This window comes from Aplosporella prunicola (assembly GCF_010093885.1).
Source record: "Aplosporella prunicola CBS 121167 unplaced genomic scaffold K452scaffold_48, whole genome shotgun sequence".
NCBI lineage: Eukaryota > Fungi > Ascomycota > Dothideomycetes > Botryosphaeriales > Aplosporellaceae > Aplosporella > Aplosporella prunicola.
The window spans coordinates 29,740-49,194 of record NW_022983576.1 but is presented as its reverse complement, the minus strand read 5'-3'; the positions used below and the strand labels follow the sequence as shown (position 1 = coordinate 49,194).

Sequence of the window (19,455 nt, the reverse complement as noted above, 5' to 3'; positions counted from 1 at the left end):
CATTTTTGGAAAATGATCGTCATCGCTTATTGAATTTGACGCATCGGCAATCCGGGAAAGGCTGTAGTATCCGCCCCCACTCCCGCCCCCATCTGACGTGCGGCAGTACCCGCACTTCCCGCAGATTTACAGCCAAGCGGCTTTGAAAATTGCGCGAATCAAACGCTTACCGGAAACAAGCCCTACCACATTCCTGCACGGGCCAATGCATGCTGCAGAAGCATGTAAGCATTCTTGTGGGCCTTAAAATACAGCCTGCTCCATTTAGGAGATGGATGTTGACGTAGGAGATCAAAGATAGTTAAGTTCTATTTTCATCCGAAGTAGCACATGCTACAAGGCAGCAGTGGATGAGAAAGTATTAAAAGACGCTTTTTTGGCCAGATGTTTTCCATCAAACACAAATCTCACCTCCACAAGAGATTAGTCTTATTGCCAGACAAAATGCATCTTTATCCAATTGGTCGTATTCTCAACTCAAAGCCAATGCAACCCAGCCACTTCTCTATTACTTTCGCAGACCTTACTGTCTTCTCCGTCCTTGCACTCTGTCCGATTTACCGCCTACTCACAGAAGGATTCACGGTCCGTGCGTTGCTATGGAACGACTGTATGTCTTTTTCTACTTTGCAGCAATATTGTCGGATCTGAAAACTAATCTTTATAGCAGATATCTGCTTGTTTGCAATGGTAAGGAGCGAACATTGCTTATGTATTCTACTTCGGCTGATCTGGTACTCCGTCGTAGGTTCTCTTTGCATTCAACCGGAGGCCTACCATCATCCACACAATTATTGAAAGCGAGAAAAAAGCTCAATGGTGAAGGTCTCTCTCAAAGTTGTAATGATTACATTTAGCGCATTTTGGCGTTATTGCCAGGATACCTAGGCAAACGAAATGGAATGTTATAATGATAAGTAGGCAAACAGGCAACAGAGACAATAATCAAAGTGAAACCGCTTCGGGCGGGAACTTTTCCAAGAATATCTCCATGACTAATTCAGTTTCCGATGCCACCCAATAAGCGTGCGATTGAACCCCGTCGCGTTGGTGACAAACGCGTGCTACTTGCGAGCTGGATTTCGGCCTGCGTTTGGCAGGGCGCGCTAGTTCCACCCATGTCTGGACCCCGCCGTGTGGGTGACAGGCACCGCGTCGGAGGTCCAGGAACGTTCCTTCCGGGCGCGTATTTGTTTTTGCGGCTCAAATCTATGTCGCGTCGCGCCACTCATATACCTCGCCGCTTCTCCCTCGCCTCCCAAGCTTCGTCGACTTCACTTTCACTCTAGCCATGTTGTCGTTTTGGCTTCTTCTTCTTCTCGGCCCACCCGCAGCCCTTATAATCTCAACACTCCGTGCAATACTGCGCAACCATGCAATTGCGCGCAAGATCGGGCTACCGATCATTCTCGTGCCCATTAGTCCCGAAAACCCCCTATGGATGATTCTTGCGCCCTACTTTATTCACTGGCTGCAGTACCTTCCCTTTGGCTCCGGCTATTTCTCACGCTTCTGCCACATCGGCTGGGAGTTTGACGAAAAGTATCGTGCTCATCTTGAGTTCGGCGACGCCTTTCTGTTTGTCACTCCTGGTAAAAACTGGATCTATCTCTGCAACGCAGAATCGGTCCACGACATCATCCTGCGCGAACGCCGTCATGATTTTGAGAGGCCAGTTGAACTCCTAGGTACGTCAGAAGCCGTTTAAACCAAAAGCTTTAACACTGACATCGCAGTAGCCATGCTTGATGTGTTCGGACCGAATATATCGACTGTATGTTCTGGTCGTGCCTACCTAAGCGCCTTCTCTAACATTTAGTGCAGGTGCAAACTCACGACTGGCAGCGTCAACGTAAAGTAACTGCCACCGCATTTACCGAGAAGAACAACAGGATTGTTTGGACGGAAGCCCTGGAGCAGGCACAGCAAGTGCTCAAGTTCTGGCAAAATACCGGTCAGGTTCAGAGTACCGCTATCGACTCGAGGACCGTAGCTCTTGATGTATTAATGAGCGCTGGGTTTGGCAAGTCGTTCCCTTTCCAAGGCGCTTCCGCAAGGGCAAAACACGGCCCTATGAGCTACCGAGACTCTCTTGCGCTTATCCTGGAAAATGCAATCCTCATCCTGGCCATGGGACCAGACTTCGTCAGCCGCATCAAGTTCCCAGCAAAGCTTGCGCGTGTCGGAGAGGCTATTACTTCCTTTAAGACATACATGGTCCGAGCCTTTGAAGACGAGAAGAAGGTCATCCTAGAGGACCACGTACAACGAGAAAACCTCATGACAGCCCTTGTTCGAGCCTGTGTAAAGCCAGCTGTCCATGATGGAGATACAAGTGCAGAAGGAATCAAACGGTTCAACCTGTCTCAAGAAGAAGTCTTTGGCAACATGTTTGTCTTCAACTTTGCCGGCCATGACACTACAGCCCACTCCTTAGCGTTCACCTTCTACCTGCTAGCTGCATATCCCGACATACAGGATTGGATGAACGAAGAGATTTGTCACATTTTTAAAGACGACGATAGAACAAAGTGGAACTACGATGACAGCCAAAGGCTCAATAGATGCTTAGCAATTTTGGTACAGTGGACTCATTTAACTTATTGCAAGTCACATTGGAGCTAATAAGAAAATACAGCTTGAAACTTTGCGCTTATACAATCCTCTTCTCAGTGTTGTCAAAGGGACACAAAACAACACTACTGATCTGGCGATTGGCGAACATGTTTATCCGATTCCTCCCAACACTCGCGTAATCATCAACTTGAATGCTCTTCACTCTCACCCCCGCTATTGGGGTGATGATAGTCTTGAGTTCAAGCCATCCCGCTGGATCCTGATCAAGGAAGGCGACGGCCCAGCTATTGACCGTGAGTATCTCTACACTCCTCCCAGAGGCGCGTATCTTCCTTGGTCCGATGGAAATCGCGCATGTCCAGGTAAGAGGTTTGCGCAAGTTGAACACGTTGCACTCATGGCGTCTCTCTTCCGTGATAATCGTGTTGAGCCGGCAAAGCTGGAGGGAGAAAGCGACGAACTGGCGAGAAAGCGGACCTTGGATTGCATCGCTAGCTGCGGGATGCGGCTTCTCTTTCAGATGCTGCGACCTGAGGACGTAGCACTGAAGTGGATGAAGGCAAATGAGTGAGCGGAGATGTGTATCGGATGTTTCAAATCTCCTTACTTCACATTACATCGTCAGTGGCTTTGACGGCGACAAATTTAATTATGTTTTGGTATTGGTGTTCGTTTCAAAGTCAAATTTGTTAGCTGGAGGAGGATAATAAAACATATTTCGTTAGATCAAGAATAATTTTAACAGCCCAAAAGCCGGCCGAATGCGATCATGACGAAGAAAAGAAAAGTTGTCCTTGCAAAGTAGTGGACAAGCGTGGCGCGATGATCACCAAGCAGAGGAGCGGGCCGCTTCCTTCACGTTAAATCCCTGTGATGCCATGCTGATTTCGACAAATCAGTCCAGCTAAAGCTATTTTGTGGTACCAAGCCAAGGGTTAATGGCACACGAATAGGCTGGCTTCAAGTTGCCAAAGGAGTCTCGCCTTCAGAAATTTCACCATCTTCCTAATCACAACGTATTCCCCAGCTGCGTTATCGTTATTGAGTACATACACGCAGTCCTTCAATTGATGATTATATCCAAAAAGAACACTACTATCGACAATACTCATACCGAGTTACACGTTGTCCTCACAATGCTGAACGCAGGCTACACCCTATCCTTGCACTGCAAGTCCACCACCGTCGCCGCGCCGACTGTACCATCCATTTTACAGCGACACAAATTGTGTAGTATAAGGACGGCTGCTTAGCCTAGGACGATAAGCGGTAATTCGAAAAGCAGCCAAGGGGCCCTGACTGTGTCTGTGTCGGCAACAGCTCGCTGCGTTGATAGACGGAGTCTGTAGTACTTAGCGGACGCTTAAGCAGGGCTAGCACTTGCGGGACAGGCAGCTCGGGCGTTCGCAAATGTCTTCAAATCATCTGAGAGCCATGAATTTTGGTACTGTCAGGTATGGATTGTTCCAATTCGAAAGGCCGCTGATAGGTTTTTTCGTAGAGCTCCCATTTGGCCATAGTTTGACCAAGGACGGAAGATGCAGGGACAAGTCGCTTACTAGAACAAAGAGATATGGGCGAAACTGATTCGAATGCTTTTATAGATCCGTAAAACAAAAGAACAAGAGAAAAGGGCCTGAAGGTTACTCTTGATTTCGTGGGAGGTACGGCAAAGTAAGAGTGAAGAAAGCTGTTTCGAAATCTGCATTTCTTGTTAACGTATTGCCTCCCTGCTAAAGTCCCTACGGTTGTTTGACTTACACTTAGCCCATTTTCTACGAGACTCATGAATCTCCAAACAAAATAATTCGAGCTGCTACTACACATACATCTGGCCTTATCTTTTCCATATTCCTCCCCAGAAATGTAGCCGCACCCATAAAAGCTCTAAAAATATGACAGCGATGCTAATTTAACGCCCTCGAATACCTAGATGGAACTTTTAGCTTGTCTTACAACCTATAGAAAGAACATCTTACAAAGACGCCTAGATGAATTGATAATGCTGTTGGGTTTGAAATCTAGTCTCAAGAATATGAACCAGTACCGGAGGAGTCAACGATTACAGTTCCACCTCAAGCCTCCGCAGAACCCGTGCAAACCTACGTACGCGATCACAATCGACCAGATACACGCAAGTGCCGCTCTGCCACCACGCACACTGCCCTCCAAGCAGCCTACGCACGACTTACCTTCCCTTGGACGCAGTACTCAGCGAACGCAAACCCGGCAGCGCCAACTAGCACGGATGCCTTGCCCCACGTTCCCCACACCCGGGCAGACACAGCCCTAACCGCGACCGCGACCGTATCGATCCCAGATACTCGTATCTAGATAGCCCACAGGCTAATTTCTGCGCCACGGGGAGGCCCGCTCTCCTGCTTCCCGCTTACGGTTGCCTGACACAGGGCCTAGGCGATGGTTTCAGCCGCTCTTTGCTTTCCTCACAAGGCTGGCGCAGATTGGTGCGCCCGGAACGAGATGCAGATGCAGATGCAGATGCGACGGTGCCTTGATTGAGGTGATACGGAGTACGGATAGGTGGGTTCCACGATTGCTGACGAGATGGAGCTGGATGCGCGCAACGTTGCATGTAGTGGAGTAAGTGGGATACGGAGGGGTTACGGGCTACGGAGGAATGGATGGAGGCTGGGCAAGGCTTGGGTTGCTGTACTGTGTCGGGTGAGGGTTTGGGCTTGCGGTACGGAGTACCGATGGGGAAGTTGTTAGCTGGTGTCGACCAGTGCAAGGCTTAATCAGCTCCGCGGAGGAGGAAGCGGGGAAGTCCGGGGGCTCAGGGCTGGACGAGATAAATTTAGCGAGTCGAGTGTCACGCTAGACCCGCTTGCGACATCCTTGCGAGACGGCTCACTCTTAGCACGTGACGGGGCCCCTCGCCGCCTTTTTAATTCCTCTTCTTTCTCTTCCTTCCTTCAACCAACCCTCTCTCTCTCTCTCTCCACTTCATCCCTTCCGCCCAAGGACCGGGCCTCAAAGCAGGAGGCCCTTTTCTTTCGTGCATCAATTTTGGACCGAAGAAGAAAACAACCAACAATGTCTTCCCAGACTCTCGCCATCTTCTACTACTGCCCCGACCAGGCAGTCGGCCCAGCAGACGTCACCTAACACCACCTGTGGATTCGATTCCACCTATCCGTTTTACGACACCTCGACCGGCTTTTCTTCTTCGGCTTCGACATCTCCCGACTTCTTCGCCTTTTCTTACCCTGCCTTTTCGTTTGGCCATGCATCGGCCTTCCAGCCCGCCCCCAATGTCTCGCTCGATTCCTTTGCGAACATCGACTTCTCCAACCCGCTCGCCTACCCTTTCTCCACTACCGACGACGTGGCCAACGCTTATCCTCCCGTCCTGCTCGATTCCTCGCCGCAAACCGAATCGACGTTCATGAGTATGTTCCTAATGTCTTCAATCGCGAGCACGGTACTAACGACGCCCAGACGCCGACGGCCTCGCCTACCTGGACCACATGCTAAACCCCTCCATTCAGGATCCGACAAACCCTTCCTCGCACCCCGCAGGCAGCACCGCTCTGCGCATCCCCACCGACGCTCCCACAGCGCCCGTGTCCCCATCCTCACAGCCACTCTCGCAACCCACCACCAGCACTTCACCCACGCCACCAAACAAGCGCAAACGCGCCAACCCCACCGCCGCAACGACAACGACAACCACCTCCACCTCCACCTCGCCCACGACAACAACCCCGCCCTCCAGCGACGACGCGGCCGCCGACGCAGACCGCGCCCTCAAGCGCCAGCGCAACAACACGGCCGCGCGCAAGTACCGCCAGAAATTCGTCGACCGCATCGCGGAGCTGGAGGCGGTGCTCGCGGCGACGGCGGCCGAGCGCGACGCGCTGAAGCTCAAGCTCGTGGGGCGGGATGCCGAGGTCGAGGTGTTGCGGGGGTTTGTGGAGCGCTCGCGGAAGGCGTAGGGGGTGGTGTCTGGCGTGAGGGGGTGTTAGTTTTGGCCTGGTGAGGAGGAGGGAGGGAGGAAGGGGTAAAGGAGGGGCAGGGTGCAGAGGCGTCTGACGATGTCGACAGTGTGGGATATCAGCTCGCGACGAGGTGTTCGGCCCCGCGCGTTTTTTTCATATCGGCAAAACAGCTTTGCTTTCTTCACGGCCTCTTTGTTGTGGGAGAAGGATAGATAGATAGTAGGAAGGACGTTGGAATCCAAACTCACCCACTACCCTCACACATTCCTCTTCACACACGCTCAACGCCAGCGAACAAGACAACTTCAACGCAATTCTGTTTGTTTCTGTTCTCTTCGAGTCTGTCTATCTATATGCTCTCGCAACACACAAACACACAACAACAACCCCGCTCCGTGCAATGAGACACTGTGCACAAGAAATGGCTTTTCATGAATCACCTTCCCTCATCTTCACTCACACAACCCCCTCACCCCCTCAGCACACACACACACACACACACACACACCACGCCCCGTCCCCCGTGCAGATGGCGCAGAGTCAGAATGATTCATCCCGCCACGCAAACGCCACGTCCCACGAGCAGCCAATCACAGCCGCGTCGCTAGCTGCAAAAGGCTTAGCGCGTAGGTAGCGGATGGTAGCGCGGATGAATCATTCTGAGTCACGCCGCCTTGCGCCTCGCGCCCGTGCACGCAGCGCCAAGGTAGGTAGAGTAGTAGGCAGGCACCACCACCACCACCGCTACCGCCGCACAACAAATGCAGCTATACCCACCTATATCTTAAAAAGATAATATCACATAACATCACACAATCAACAATCATCACATCACACAACCAACCAATCGTTAACCCACCCCCTACCGCACCGCGCGCGGGTTACAAGTACTACTGCCTTGGCTGGCTCTTACTTGCTCATTTATATTGCTAGCTAGTGCTCGCTAGCTAGGTAGGTAGGTAGGAGCTACGAAAGAGCTGCGTATATAATAGGTGGTGGATGTATATTTGTGTATGTATATGTATATATATCGTAGCTGATACTTTGATATGGGAAAGAAATAGCTCGAAGAAAGAAAGATAAGAGAGAGAAGAAGAAAAGATAAAGAAACAATAAGAAGAAAAAGTTAAGTTAATTTATACAGCGAACCGAATCGAACAGAAGTATAAAAACAAAAAAAGCCAAATAGGTATTAAACAAGTCCAAGCCAAAGTCAAAGTCGAAAGAAGACCAGCTCTCGCCATCGCCATCGCCATCGCCATGCTATGTGTGCGTAAAACTTTTTGCGTCGGAAAAACATCAACACCACCTCCTCTTCCTCTTCCTCTCCTCTTCTCTTCTCGCTTAGGGCCAGGCCCAGCCCAGCGTCGCGTCGCGTAGCGTCTGCTACTTATACATACCATACATACCATACCACAATTGACAACCCACGACTCACCCTCCTCTTCCTTCCTTCACATCCAACCTCCACACCCACACACCCACCCTAAAAAACAGGCAACGCCCTCTCCTTGAACCCACCCCAACCCGGCCTCACCCTCCCCCCGCCCCTCCGCTCACTCTCGGGCGCAATCTGCAGATCCTCGACCGCGCTCGCCAGCGCCAGCAGTCGCGCGTCCTGCCACGCCGTCCCCATGACCGATATTCCAAACGGCATGCCGCTGCCCGCGCGCACCCCCACCGGCACCGTCACCACCGGATACCCCGCCATGGCCGCCACCTGCGCCGCCTGCGCCACGTCGGCCGGCGCGAGCAGCGCGTCGATGCTTACGGAGGTGCCGTTTGCGAGCCGGTGCGATGAGAGCGCCGCGTCGATGCCGTGCGTCCGTGATGCGTTGGTGCAGAACGAGAGCGCTTGCCAGTAGTCCTCGTCTTGGGTGCCGTTGGTCGCGAGCGCCGCGAGGAGCAGGTCCTGGCCAGAGGCAAAGGCGGGGTGATCGCCGGGGTGGGCGCCCGTGGCCGTGGGGTTTGCGAGGTTGTATCTACGAAACATAAGCATGCTGACATAGAAAAGGGGCAAAAGAAGGAACGAACTTGACAATGTCCTCCAGCGAGTGCATGTCCGTGTTGCCCAGCTCCGAGAGGTACTGCTTGAGGTCGTTGTAAAAGTCAACCTTGACATAGGTAAACTCCGACTCGTTGGCGCGGCCGCGCTTGCTGCCGTAATCCCAGTCCCAGCCGTCCGGGCTGATGATGTCGCCGCGGCTGGGAATCTCGGTGCCGTTGACTATGGTGGCGCCCGCCTCCTCAATCAGCGTCACCAGGTCCAGCAGCTGGCGCAGCATGTCGGGCTCGGTGAAGCGCCAGAAGCTGTCCCACGGGATGCCGAAGACGGCGCCCTTGAGCGCGTCCTTGCCGGTCATAAAGGACGCGTAGCCCTCGCGGCTCGGCACGTCCGAGTTGTTGAGCTGCGACAGCGTGTAGTTGTCGCGCGTGTCGACGCCGTAGATGCCGTCCAGGCAGTAGGCGGCGTCGCGCACAGTGCGGGCAAAGCAGCCGACCGTGTCCTGGTGCAGCGACTCGGGAATCACCCTTGGACATGTCGTGGTCAGCGACGGGTAAGGAAATCGGGCGGATTTGCTTACATGTCGCGCGACGTCAGGCCGACGGTAGGCTTGACGCCGACGAGGCCGTTCCTCTGGGCCGGGTTGATCACTACGCACAGTCAGCAAGGCCCCCCGCTCAGATACGATACGAGAAGCGTTAGACTCACCGCTTCCGTCCGTCTCGGTGCCAATGGCAAATGCGGCGAGGTTGGCGGCAATGGCGACGGCGCTGCCCGAACTGCTGCCGCCAGGGCTGACGGTCAGGTTGTAGGCGCTGCGGCACTGTCCGCCGCGTGACGAGTAGCCCTCGGAGTAGTTGGAGGAGCGCATGTCGGCCCACTCACTCATGGCGGCGTGGCCGAGCAGCACGGCGCCCTCGCCGCGCAGACGGGTGACGACGTGGGCGTCGCGGGGCACGCGGGAGCCCATGAGGGCCCAGGAGCCGGCCGTAGTCTGCATCTTGTCTCTGGTCTGGTAGGCAGGTAGTCTGGGATTAGTGGTGGGCGGGCGGACGGGCGGATCGGACCGAGAGATCGTCACTCACGGCAATGTTGTCCTTGACCAGAAAGGGGATGCCGTGCAGGGGTCCGCGAACGTGGCCGGCCGCCCGTTCCTGGTCCAGGGCGCGGGCGATCGACAGAGCATCGGGGTTGAGCTGCATGACAGCGCTGCTCCTCCCGTCAGCGTGGAGAGGCCCCACGCGGGGGTTAAAAAAAGACTCACCGGACGTATTCATCAGTCTGGAAAATGCGCTCGAGGAAGCACAGAGTAAAGTCAACGGCCGTCATGGAGCCGTTGGACATGACGGTCTGCATCTCGTCGATGGTGGCTTCTTCGAGGGTGAAGTTGGCGCAGAGCTGCATGGGCAAGACATCCTCGACGGACTCGTTGACCGAGGCGAAGAAGTAGGCCGAGTCGCGCAGCAGCTGGCTCTCGACGAGGGCGTCGCCGAAGAAGACGGGCTTGTCAGTGGCGCCCGTGTCGACGGTGATGACGTTGACTTTTGCGGCGTGGACGAGGGCGACAATGACGATGAGCGGTAGCACGACGGAGACGTACATGGTGGCGGCAGCTGGCGAGTCGTAGCGGCGGACGGGCAGTCGGGATTTTGTAGGGCGACCAGCGGGTGGGCCAATCTTAGGCGTGATAAGGGGCGGCGGGCCCTCGCTAGTTCGGCTGCCGCCGACGTTTCCGGCCGTTGAAGCCCCACACCGCTATATAAGAGAGAGAGAGAGAGAGAGATCGAGCGAGAGGATTGTTGTGTGAGAGAGAGAGTGTGAGAGAGAGAGGGTGGAGAGCCGGAGGGTCCAGGCAGCTAAGGCGGCGGCGGGTGTGCGTCGCGGCAACGAGTCATGCAACAAAAGGGAAGGAAGGAAGGAGAGAGAGAGCTCGTCGACCTTGTGCCTTCCTCCCGCAGGCTTTTCCTCGGACCATCTCCACCCATCTGCAACATGTCGTGGCCACCCAGTCGCCCCGCCCTCCACCACCGACTCAGGCCACATCTTTCCGTCCCCATCTCCGATCCCGCCTACCCCCCTGCACCTTTTTTTTTTTCTTTCCAAGTTTTGCTTTTTGATTGGCCTCTGACTCGTGAATTTCTCTATGATCGCCGCCTAGCCCGGACCTGCCTCCGCTCTACCTAGCCTCTAACGCCTAGTCTGCCCACCCGCCTGGCGTTACGGCCGTGCCTTGTGCTTGGCTTTTATTGACTTCCGTGCTATTGCTGCCCGCCCTTTTGCCTTTCCCTTCATTACTTTCTCGTTGGCCGTGAACTACTCGCGTACCTAGGAATGTTGGCGCCAAGCTCAAGCTCAGACCCGTCAGACGTCTCGCTCTCAACCCTCTCATTCATCCCTACCCGATCCAATTACCCAAGTCCGTCTGTTAAGAAGCCAGTGACGCACCACGCGCCGAGCGAGTAGGAAGTGCGGGCGGCGGCGAGTGACCAAGACCAAGACCAAGACCAAGCCCGAGCCCGAGCAATCCGAGAACGCGAGCGCCTCGGCGCCCGCGTCCGAGCATACCGACCGACATAGTGCGTGGCGCGAGCGTCTTCGGCGTCCGCGTCCGAGCCTACAATACCTTAGGTACCGGCATGGTGGTGCGAGCCATGAGAGTGAGCGAGGGCGCATGTAGGTAGGTAGGCGGCGCCGCGGCCAAGCGCAGACAGACAGAATCTTGGACGCTTGGAAGCTAGGTAGCTTGGCCCGCGCTGGGCCCGCGCTGGGCAGCGGGGGCGCGAGACGCCCAGGCGGAAGGAGCGGCGGAGCTAGTGCGCGCGCCTGCTTGCCCGTGATGGGTACTCGCTCGGCCGGTCACTCGCCAGCTAGCCTCCTCCCTACCAAGACAAGACAAGACCAGGACGGACCTGATCAGATCAAACCTCGTCCCTCGGTCTCAGTCTCAGTCCAGACGTGGATTCATTCCGACTTCCCCTCCCCTCACACACTACACACAACCCACCCCACACTCACTCACTCCCCACCCTTCCCCTTTCCCGTCTTCGGCACAGGCACCGACCGCCTCCCTCTCACCCTCTCATCACTCCGCACCGGGCCCGGGCGCTTCCCCCTGCCCAGCACCGGCTCCTGTCCCTGTCCATCCTCCACCGGGCGTGGCTGCTGTCGCTCCGGCCGCGATCCAAACCTAAACCTCCGCGTACCAGTAGATCGAGGGTCCGGCATCACATACACTTCGTGCCTCTGCGCCCGCGACTCCTTCTCCTGCGCCCGCTTCTCCCTCTCCGCGTCTGCGTCGAGCGCCGCTCGCAGCGCTTGCGCCGCTTCGGCCGCGGCGTCGCCTTGGTGCACGTCGGCGTGGTCCCAGTCTGTGCCGAAGGGGTCGTGCCAGACGGGGTCGGCGTCGGGGTCGGCGTCAGCATAGACGTTGGCGGCCGTGTCTGGGGGAAGGTCCTGCGGTTGGCGCGTTTCGATGGTGGTGGTGGTGGTGGTGGTGGAGAAAGAGGATGTCTCTTCTACGAGGATTGGCTGCTCTTGCTCTTGCGTTTGCGCTTGCTCTTGCTCTTGTTGTTGTTCCAGCTCCGCAGCCTCTTTTTCAGCCCGTCTCCTCGCTCTCCTCCTCTGTTGTATCGCCCTCTTCCGCTCCCGCTTTGCGTCTGCGTCTAAGAGAGGGTCCTGGGGCTGGGATTGGTGCGTTTCCATGGCGGTGGTGGTGGATAAGGAAGATGTCTCTTCTACGAGGATTGGCTGCTTCTGCTCTTGCTGTTGCTCCTGCTCCTGCTGTTGCTCCTGCTCCTGCTCTTGCTCTTGCTCTTGCTCTTGCTCTTGCTCTTGTTCTTGTTCTTGTTCATGTTCTTGTTCTTGTTGTTGCTCCAGCTTTGCAGCCTCCCTTGCAGCCCGTTTCCTCTCCATCTTCCGCTGTTGCTTCTCCATCTTCTGCTGGTGCTTCGCCAACTTCCGCTCTTCTGCCATAGCCTGCGCCTTTGTAGCCTTTTGCCTCTCCTGTCTCCGCTGGCTGGGTTTGAGGCTGGGGCTCTGCGGTCCAGGCGCGGCTTCGGCCTCTTCCTCGCATGCCGCTGCCTGTCTTGCCGCCTCTTCCCTCCGCTTCTCCTGTCTTCTCCTCTTATTCCCAGCCATTCTAACCACCTTTCTTCTCAGCACAGCAAATTTCTGGCGCTTTGCATAAAACTCCTCCCACAATCTTTCTCTGTGCGCCTCCCTCGCCATCAGCTCGTCGTATGTCTTCGGAATAGATGGGCTCTCGTTGAGGAGATCCGTATTTAGAAGTTCTTCGAGGGCAATGGGAAGCTGTTGGGCCATGGTAAGCTCTGGGTCAAGCGCCTCCAACCTCTTCACCAGTCTTTTGTCCTCATAATATTTCTCCTGATCATACTCCCTCTTCTTTTCTTTTGCAACCTCTTTCCATCTCATCTCCAGATACGCCTGCCTCGTCAGGCCCCCTTCGTATTCTTGCATCGAAGTTGGGTCCTTTCTAAACTCACGCAGAAGCGCCATGACAGCATCGGTACCATCCTCGCCTTTCCACCACATGCTTACGTCTTCGTGAAGGGTGTCCAGAAACCTCTTGACAATGAGGAAACGCTCCACGCTGGGATTTTGCTTACCTGCCGGCGCCTCCTCGTCGGGTGCTGTAGTGCGTGCTTGTCGTAACTGCTCTTGTACGGCGCTTACCATATCGGAGAGCTCTGGTGGCTTTTGCTCGCGTTCCGGGATCAGGTCTCTGATCTCCTCAAAGCTTGTGGCTGTGGGATTTGCGCTCTGGAAGTACCGCGGTTCGGTCCTGCGGAAGCCCAGCACTGCGTTGGCGTTTTCCAGTTCTTGCTCCTGTTGTATTCTCTTTTGCTTATTCTGCCTACTCCGCTCCCTGGCCTTTCTGGCTTTCTCCTTCCTCCGCTCAATTTCCCATCTCTTCTTCTCCAGATACCCCGTTTTCTTCTCTTTTTTGAGGTTGTTCAAGTCGATCTGGGCGGCGCGGGATTCCTCTGCGGCATGCGTTTCCGTTTCTGGCTCCGGATGGACGAACAATTTGCGGCTTCGTTCTTCGACTGCGGCGGCTTTGAGTCTCTCCAGGAGGGAGGCTGTGTAGACGGGGGCTTGCGGCTTTGGTGCCGCGGCCTGTTTTGCCTGGGCTTTCTTGGCACTCGTCGCCTTTTCAACCGTTGCCTCTTCTGGCGCGTCTTTTTGCTCTTGTGCTGGTTTTCTGTCGTCCCGAGCACTCTGGTTCGTGACACTCGTCTCTTTCTCAACAACTACTTGCTCTTCTTTGACGACACCTTCGTCTATTGTCTCTTTGAGCACTTTTGTCGCGTCTTCGTTTCGAAAGCGGGTCGACGTAGAGAAAGCCCTAGTATCCAACCTTGCAGAAAATTTCCTGACCACGTTTTTGTCAGGAATTTTCCTGACCATCTTGTCCCCAGTGTTAAACCATTTCCTACGTATGACACTCTTCTTCACTCCTAACGGACCAGGCTCTTTCTTGCTAATGCTCAGAGCAAAAGCGGGTTTCTTTTTCTTTGGAGCTACACCACGCTTCTTCCCTACACGAGCACTCAAGTCAATAGCGGCTTTCTTTGTCTTTTTCTTTGCAGGCGCTTTCTCCACATCATCGATCAAACCAAAAGCGTCATACTGCCCCTCTGCAAACTGGTCTGGCTGTTTCTCCACATCAACGCTCGAATCAGGTTCGCCAGTCTCAATGAGACTGAGAACATCGTCGACGACGCCCGAAGCATGCACCGTCAGGCCCCAGCGATGAATCTCGTTGACCCAAGCCAGCAGCCCGTGCAACTGCGCCTCGGCAGCGTAGTTTCCGCTCAGGAGGAACGCCGTACGGCAACCTTTCCAGTTATCCCTAGCGTCGAACACGGGCGTGGAGCACCAGAGCTGGTAGAAAGTGTCCGATACGACAAGACCGTAATGCTTCATTTGCGCACGGTCCTGATCGGACCAACGGCTTTTGCTGGCCTTGAGCTGCCGTTCCTTGAGCATGAAGCGGTTGTACAGCGCCGTGGCGGACGCAGCAGTCACCTGCGCCAGGCCCTGCACGGCCAACTTGGTCCCACTGACGATATCGACGCTGAAGTAGGGGCATAGGAGGCGGTCCTCAACGATGCGGACGTGCTCCGCGACGAGGTCTCGGGACGCGGGCTCAAACATCTCCAGACTGAGCCAGTACATGCAGTCAGGCTTCATGGGCAGCGCGTGCGGGAAGCCGCCCTTGAACTGTGGCGGCTCCTGCCACTTTGCGTCCGGGAACACCTCGAGCCCGAGCTTGCGCACGCTGTTCACGTGCCGCGACTCTGACGAGAAGTCCTGGCTGTTCTCTTTCAGCACGTGCGTCCGCATGAAGTCGATGTGCTCGGCGTCGGTGGCGATATCCCGCTCCATGGCCTTGAGTTCATCGCGTATGCGCGCCACCATGGCCCTGAGTTGACCGCTTAGGCGTGCCACGGTCTCGTCGTCGGTGCTTGCCCAGAGCGAGGTGTTTTCGAGACCCGGGATTTGGCGGTAGTACTGCGGCATGGTGTCAGCATTGGCGTCGTCCTGGTCGGGTAAGCGTATATGGAAGTGGTCGGCCGGGTCGATGATGGGGACGTGGTCCTGCGTGTTGAAGATGCCACGCGGGACGAGTGCTTTTTGGAAGAAGAGCTGATCATCAGCGCGCAGGCCGCGTATGCGGTCCTCATCGGGTATTGGAGGTGGGAGCAAGCTGGCTTTGCGCTCGTTGTGGCTGTCGCGGCTGCGTACGTCTTCCCCATCATTATCTGTGATGCGCTCGGTTTTTGTCAATGGGCTCCAGTAGCGCTTGTCTTCCATGTCTATCTCCCCAAACTTGTCTTTCTCCCGCTCTGGCGCATCATGCATCTCTGGCTTCCGCGGAATGACATCCTTCTTTGGAAGCCACATTGAAGGACGCCGCTCCTCTTGCTCCCCCATCTCCCCAAATGCATCTTTCTCCCACTTTGGCGCACCCTGCTTTGGAAGACTCAATGAAGGACGCGGCTCCTCCACCTCTTCTATCTTCACGAATGCATCTTTCTCCCGCTCTGACGCACCCTGCTTTTGAAGACTAAATGAAGGACGCGACTCCTCCTCCTCTTCTATCTCCCCATACGCATCTCGATTCACAATGCGTGCCCCCTCCTTCTGCATGACGGCATTTTTCACTGAAACCCTCAACAAAGGAAGCTCCCCGCCTTGCTCTTCTATCTCCCTAGACGCATCCCGTACCCGTTTTGGCACATTTCGCCTCCGCAACTTAAGTAGCCGCAACTCCTTCATCGCATCTGGTAGCTTCCTCTCCAACAAGTGTGCTCGCTCCCGCTCCAACCAAAGTAGCCGGTTCCGGTCCGGCGATTGTGGCCGCTTCCGGTCCGGCGCATGTGGCCGCTTCTGCTCCAACGCATTTGGTCGCTCACGGTCCGGCGCATTATGCTTCACAATGCGTGGCCCCAGCTTTAGCCTAATGGCATCCTCCTCTGGACGCCTAACCCAAGGACGCCGATCTATTAGTATCTCGTCCGCATTGTGTGGTTTCTTATACCCTTGCTCATGTTTTTGCTCCGAATGCCTAAACGAAGGACGCAGCTCTGTTGGCGCCCGGTCCACAATGCCTGGTATCTTGTCTCCTTGATCTTGTTCTTGCTCCGCCTCCAGCTGCGTCACAATTTTCCCCCTCACCCGCACTTTCCCCGTTCCCACATCCAAGACCTTGTAATCCCCAAGCATCTCCTCTCGCGTGGGGGATCCCAACGATCTGTGTCTCCGTATGCGCACATTGTTCTGGACTAATTCCGGGTTATCGGTCGTAGGGAAACTCCGGATAGTGAGCGTGCGGGTGGACGCGGTGAGGCGTGTTAATGCTGTTGACCGGGCGAGGATGGCGGTGGTGAGACTGTGTGGGTGTGGGTGTAGGCGCGTGAAGGCGCCGGTGCCGGCGACGCGGCATCCCCGGTGATTAACGGGTTGGCGCGGGCGGCAGAGCGCGCTGAGCATTGATTGATTGTGGATTGGTGGACGCGTGCGTGGGTGGCGTGGCGTGGGCGGCGCGCGGTGGTCGAAGGTTTTTTGGTGTTGCACCGCGAGTCGGTCCAGAGCGGAGACTTGGGTAGTTGGTGCGTGCGCCCCGTCGCTACGGCGGGCGTCGCCGCGCTGCTGTACAGAACCTCCGCGGCGAGCTTGTATTCCAATTCTATTCGATTGAAATGGAGTAGAAACATTCGATCCTAGAAAGTATTATGTTCTATGATTAACAATTCTGTTTTCTATATTTGTTTTCTTTACACGTAGTCTTTGTACAGAGACACTGTTATCCAATTTTTGATATCGGGACTGACTTCCATACTAATGCAAATCTCTTCTAGTCAGCTACCAAAGCTCTAAAATATCATTAATTTGTTACTAAGTCGTAGCAATGTCTTTTACTCCGGTAGACATGGAGATGGGCGGAGCATATTGCCGTCTGGAAAGTATTAAGCTGGGTTTAATAGCAAAGAGGTAGTACCCAAGGCCAAGACTACATGAAAACCTGTAAACCCGGTCTAAGTGAGGGAGCGCGTAGTGTCAGTATGCCGACTGGAAGCCCAAATGATATCTAAATCTTCACTGAAGACAACTTCATTCATAGTTACGACAATGCAAACACCGACAAGCGTCCAAACAATCCCAGCACTTCTTTGACTTAATTCAGTACCCTTATAAGTGACATAGCTTTTTCAACAACCATCAACAACAAGGAAGTTCGCTTCCAACAGTCGCCTGGCTAGCTCAATCGGTAGAGCGTGAGACTCTTACCATTCCTTCGAAAGAAGACTATGCTCTAAGGTATCTCAAGGCTGCGGGTTCGACCCCCGCGTTGGGCTCAATTCCCAAACAACACTTTTTTTGCACTTGAAATGGTTGTGGTAGCGTAAATATTCGTGGTTGTGGGGCCGTTGAAGAATTTTGGTGGTGAGAAATCTGGCCGACATTTTGCCGAGCTCCGGACATACGCCCGACGGCCCGGACGACTAGGAACCGGCACTTTTTTTTTTTTTTTCATCGCAACGACATCATCTGTGAACCGGTTGTGTTCATTGGTACTCCGATCGAACCGTGAAGCTGGGTGCGTGCGTGGTATCTAAGGTGCAGAACGCGTGCTCCCGCGATATCGCAACGGCTGCCGACATCCCGCTTCGAAAAATTTCGCCACCTGTCGCAGCCCGTAATTGGTGCAATAACTGGCCGGACCTTGCGTAGCACGTGGGAATGCCCTCTGTGAGTGTGAGAGCACTGGGGTCTTCACAGATCGATCGATGGTCTGTCCTCCGCTGTCCGATCACAACATTGCTACCCGGGGATCCTTAGCAAACATATGACATCAATTTTGTTTGCCCGGCCACATTGGTGGGACAATAAGTTGCTATTGCCGTAATTCTGACATTCTCCTGGATCTCACAGCCGGCTTTCATTGCGTCAATTCGTCTGGTAGGAAAATTATCGGTTTCCCCGGGCAATTTTTGAAAACAAAGAAGAGCTTTGGCATTTCGCTTTTGATGTCGTAAAACAGCAATCATTAAAGAAGGAAACGGAAAATAGTACAAAACCCAGCGCCATCGCTAATGGCTTTGGCCTCTCCTTTCGTCATCAGGGGTGCTTATGTCCCTTCGGAGGATACTGCGCTTCGACGCTCCAGCACATGCATCCTTCCGGATGCTCCTCCTCCCCATCCGCCCATAGCCGGTGAGCTTGCTGTCCATTCTTTTCTTTCTCTCTTTCTTTCTGCCTAATTGATGTCAGCCTTATGATCTTCCAGAGTATCAACATCGAAGGCCGAAGTGTAGGCTGTACTCACGTATCGCTTAGGCTGAGGCTGCTGAGTTTGGAAGAGACTTTGGCGCATTCTTCGGCGGCTGGCCTGGCTTGTTGCTTGGGCTTTGATGATGACAACGGCGCAGACGATGTATGGGCCATTTTGAGTTTGACTTTGAAGCACTGGAACGAATCGAGGCAACAAAAGGGGTATAAAGTTTAAACCAGGGTTGTTGTTGTTGGGGATCCCCCGTAAGAGTTCAGTTTTTGTTGGTGCTGATCTGCGAACCAGTCTGTTGTAGGAGCTGATGGAACGCCACCTCTCTTATACCGTGGTGTCCGCTCAAACTTTGCTAATTCTAGCACAGGCTATTGCGGTTGTTTGCTAGAGGCACAGAAAAAGGCGTGCGTTAGAGTACTACATGCTGCATAAGCCCGCCTGTTGTTGTAAGTGACACACAGTATTGCAGAAGCTGGAGTTGGTCGGAACCCGACGCGAATAGAAATGAAGATGAAAGAAAGAAAACCCAGGGAGTCGAGAGAGGTCTGTTTCAACGGACGCACGGTGTGCTACCTCCGGCGCGGAGGTTGCTCAGCGCCATCCTGGTTCGTTGTTTTTCGGCAGTTCGCGTTTGAAGCGGCATCTCCTTGCCCTGGTCTGATAGGCTGCGTCTTCTCAAGGCCCATTCGTGTCAGGTAGTTCAGGCGCGCCGGTTGCAAGCCGGACGTTACCCCGCAGCAGCATGACAGCGCAGATAACATTGCACGCTTGAACCGTGCCGCCAATGACTGATGAGAGGCTTGCCCCTCAAAGTTCGGATGATGTTGAGCTCGCATTTCGAGGCTCTGCTCTGATCGTACGGCACTGATTGGCTACCTCATCTCACATTGCAGTTCACGTGGAGACTTGCGGTGGATCAGAGCCTTCCGCCGTTGGTCGAGCAAGAGCAGTCGCATCACCTTTGCAGGTGCCAAGCACATTCGACCCTTGTCAAGCAGATCTTCGTACTACCACACCTTGGGATTTGGAAGACCTCCACCACGACTTGCGGATTCGTGAAGATTTTTGATAAATATCATTGACAAATACTTCAGGGAGGGAAA

The 19,455-nt window shown here is 54.5% G+C and overlaps 6 protein-coding genes and 1 non-coding gene across 7 annotated transcripts; 4 read left to right on the top strand and 3 right to left on the bottom strand.

The window, feature by feature from the left end:
• The first annotated feature begins 436 nt into the window (after window positions 1-436).
• On the top strand, window positions 437-931 carry K452DRAFT_292412 (uncharacterized protein). Its single transcript, XM_033541375.1, has 3 exons — window positions 437-610; window positions 671-690; window positions 749-931. The coding sequence occupies exons 1-3, from the start codon at window positions 445-447 to the stop codon at window positions 821-823; spliced, it is 261 nt and encodes an 86-aa protein (XP_033392151.1). The 5' UTR covers window positions 437-444; the 3' UTR covers window positions 824-931.
• A 328-nt stretch (window positions 932-1,259) lies between these two features.
• On the top strand, window positions 1,260-3,352 carry K452DRAFT_130448 (uncharacterized protein). Its single transcript, XM_033535282.1, has 4 exons — window positions 1,260-1,688; window positions 1,737-1,774; window positions 1,825-2,580; window positions 2,639-3,352. The coding sequence occupies exons 1-4, from the start codon at window positions 1,292-1,294 to the stop codon at window positions 3,146-3,148; spliced, it is 1,701 nt and encodes a 566-aa protein (XP_033392150.1). The 5' UTR covers window positions 1,260-1,291; the 3' UTR covers window positions 3,149-3,352.
• A 2,491-nt stretch (window positions 3,353-5,843) lies between these two features.
• K452DRAFT_130430 (uncharacterized protein) lies at window positions 5,844-6,795 on the top strand. Its single transcript, XM_033535281.1, has 3 exons — window positions 5,844-5,987; window positions 6,037-6,527; window positions 6,608-6,795. Exons 1-3 carry the CDS (start codon window positions 5,984-5,986, stop codon window positions 6,746-6,748), a joined length of 636 nt encoding a protein of 211 aa, XP_033392149.1. The 5' UTR covers window positions 5,844-5,983; the 3' UTR covers window positions 6,749-6,795.
• A 1,227-nt stretch (window positions 6,796-8,022) lies between these two features.
• On the bottom strand, window positions 8,023-10,143 carry K452DRAFT_302761 (uncharacterized protein; the record flags this gene model as incomplete). Its single annotated transcript, XM_033542634.1, has 6 exons — window positions 8,023-8,518; window positions 8,571-9,068; window positions 9,122-9,191; window positions 9,250-9,553; window positions 9,627-9,750; window positions 9,806-10,143. 6 exons carry the CDS (start codon window positions 10,141-10,143, stop codon window positions 8,023-8,025), a joined length of 1,830 nt encoding a protein of 609 aa, XP_033392148.1.
• Window positions 10,144-11,556: 1,413 nt separating this feature from the next.
• On the bottom strand, window positions 11,557-16,557 carry K452DRAFT_313180 (uncharacterized protein; the record flags this gene model as incomplete). Its single annotated transcript, XM_033543635.1, has 1 exon — window positions 11,557-16,557. One exon carries the CDS (start codon window positions 16,555-16,557, stop codon window positions 11,557-11,559), a length of 5,001 nt encoding a protein of 1,666 aa, XP_033392147.1.
• Window positions 16,558-17,317: 760 nt separating this feature from the next.
• Window positions 17,318-17,423, top strand: K452DRAFT_t159. Its single transcript has one exon. It is a non-coding gene; the product is annotated as a tRNA-Lys (tRNA).
• A 763-nt stretch (window positions 17,424-18,186) lies between these two features.
• K452DRAFT_302759 (uncharacterized protein) lies at window positions 18,187-18,513 on the bottom strand (the record flags this gene model as incomplete). Its single annotated transcript, XM_033542633.1, has 2 exons — window positions 18,187-18,325; window positions 18,395-18,513. 2 exons carry the CDS (start codon window positions 18,511-18,513, stop codon window positions 18,187-18,189), a joined length of 258 nt encoding a protein of 85 aa, XP_033392146.1.
• Between the last annotated feature and the right edge of the window lie 942 nt (window positions 18,514-19,455).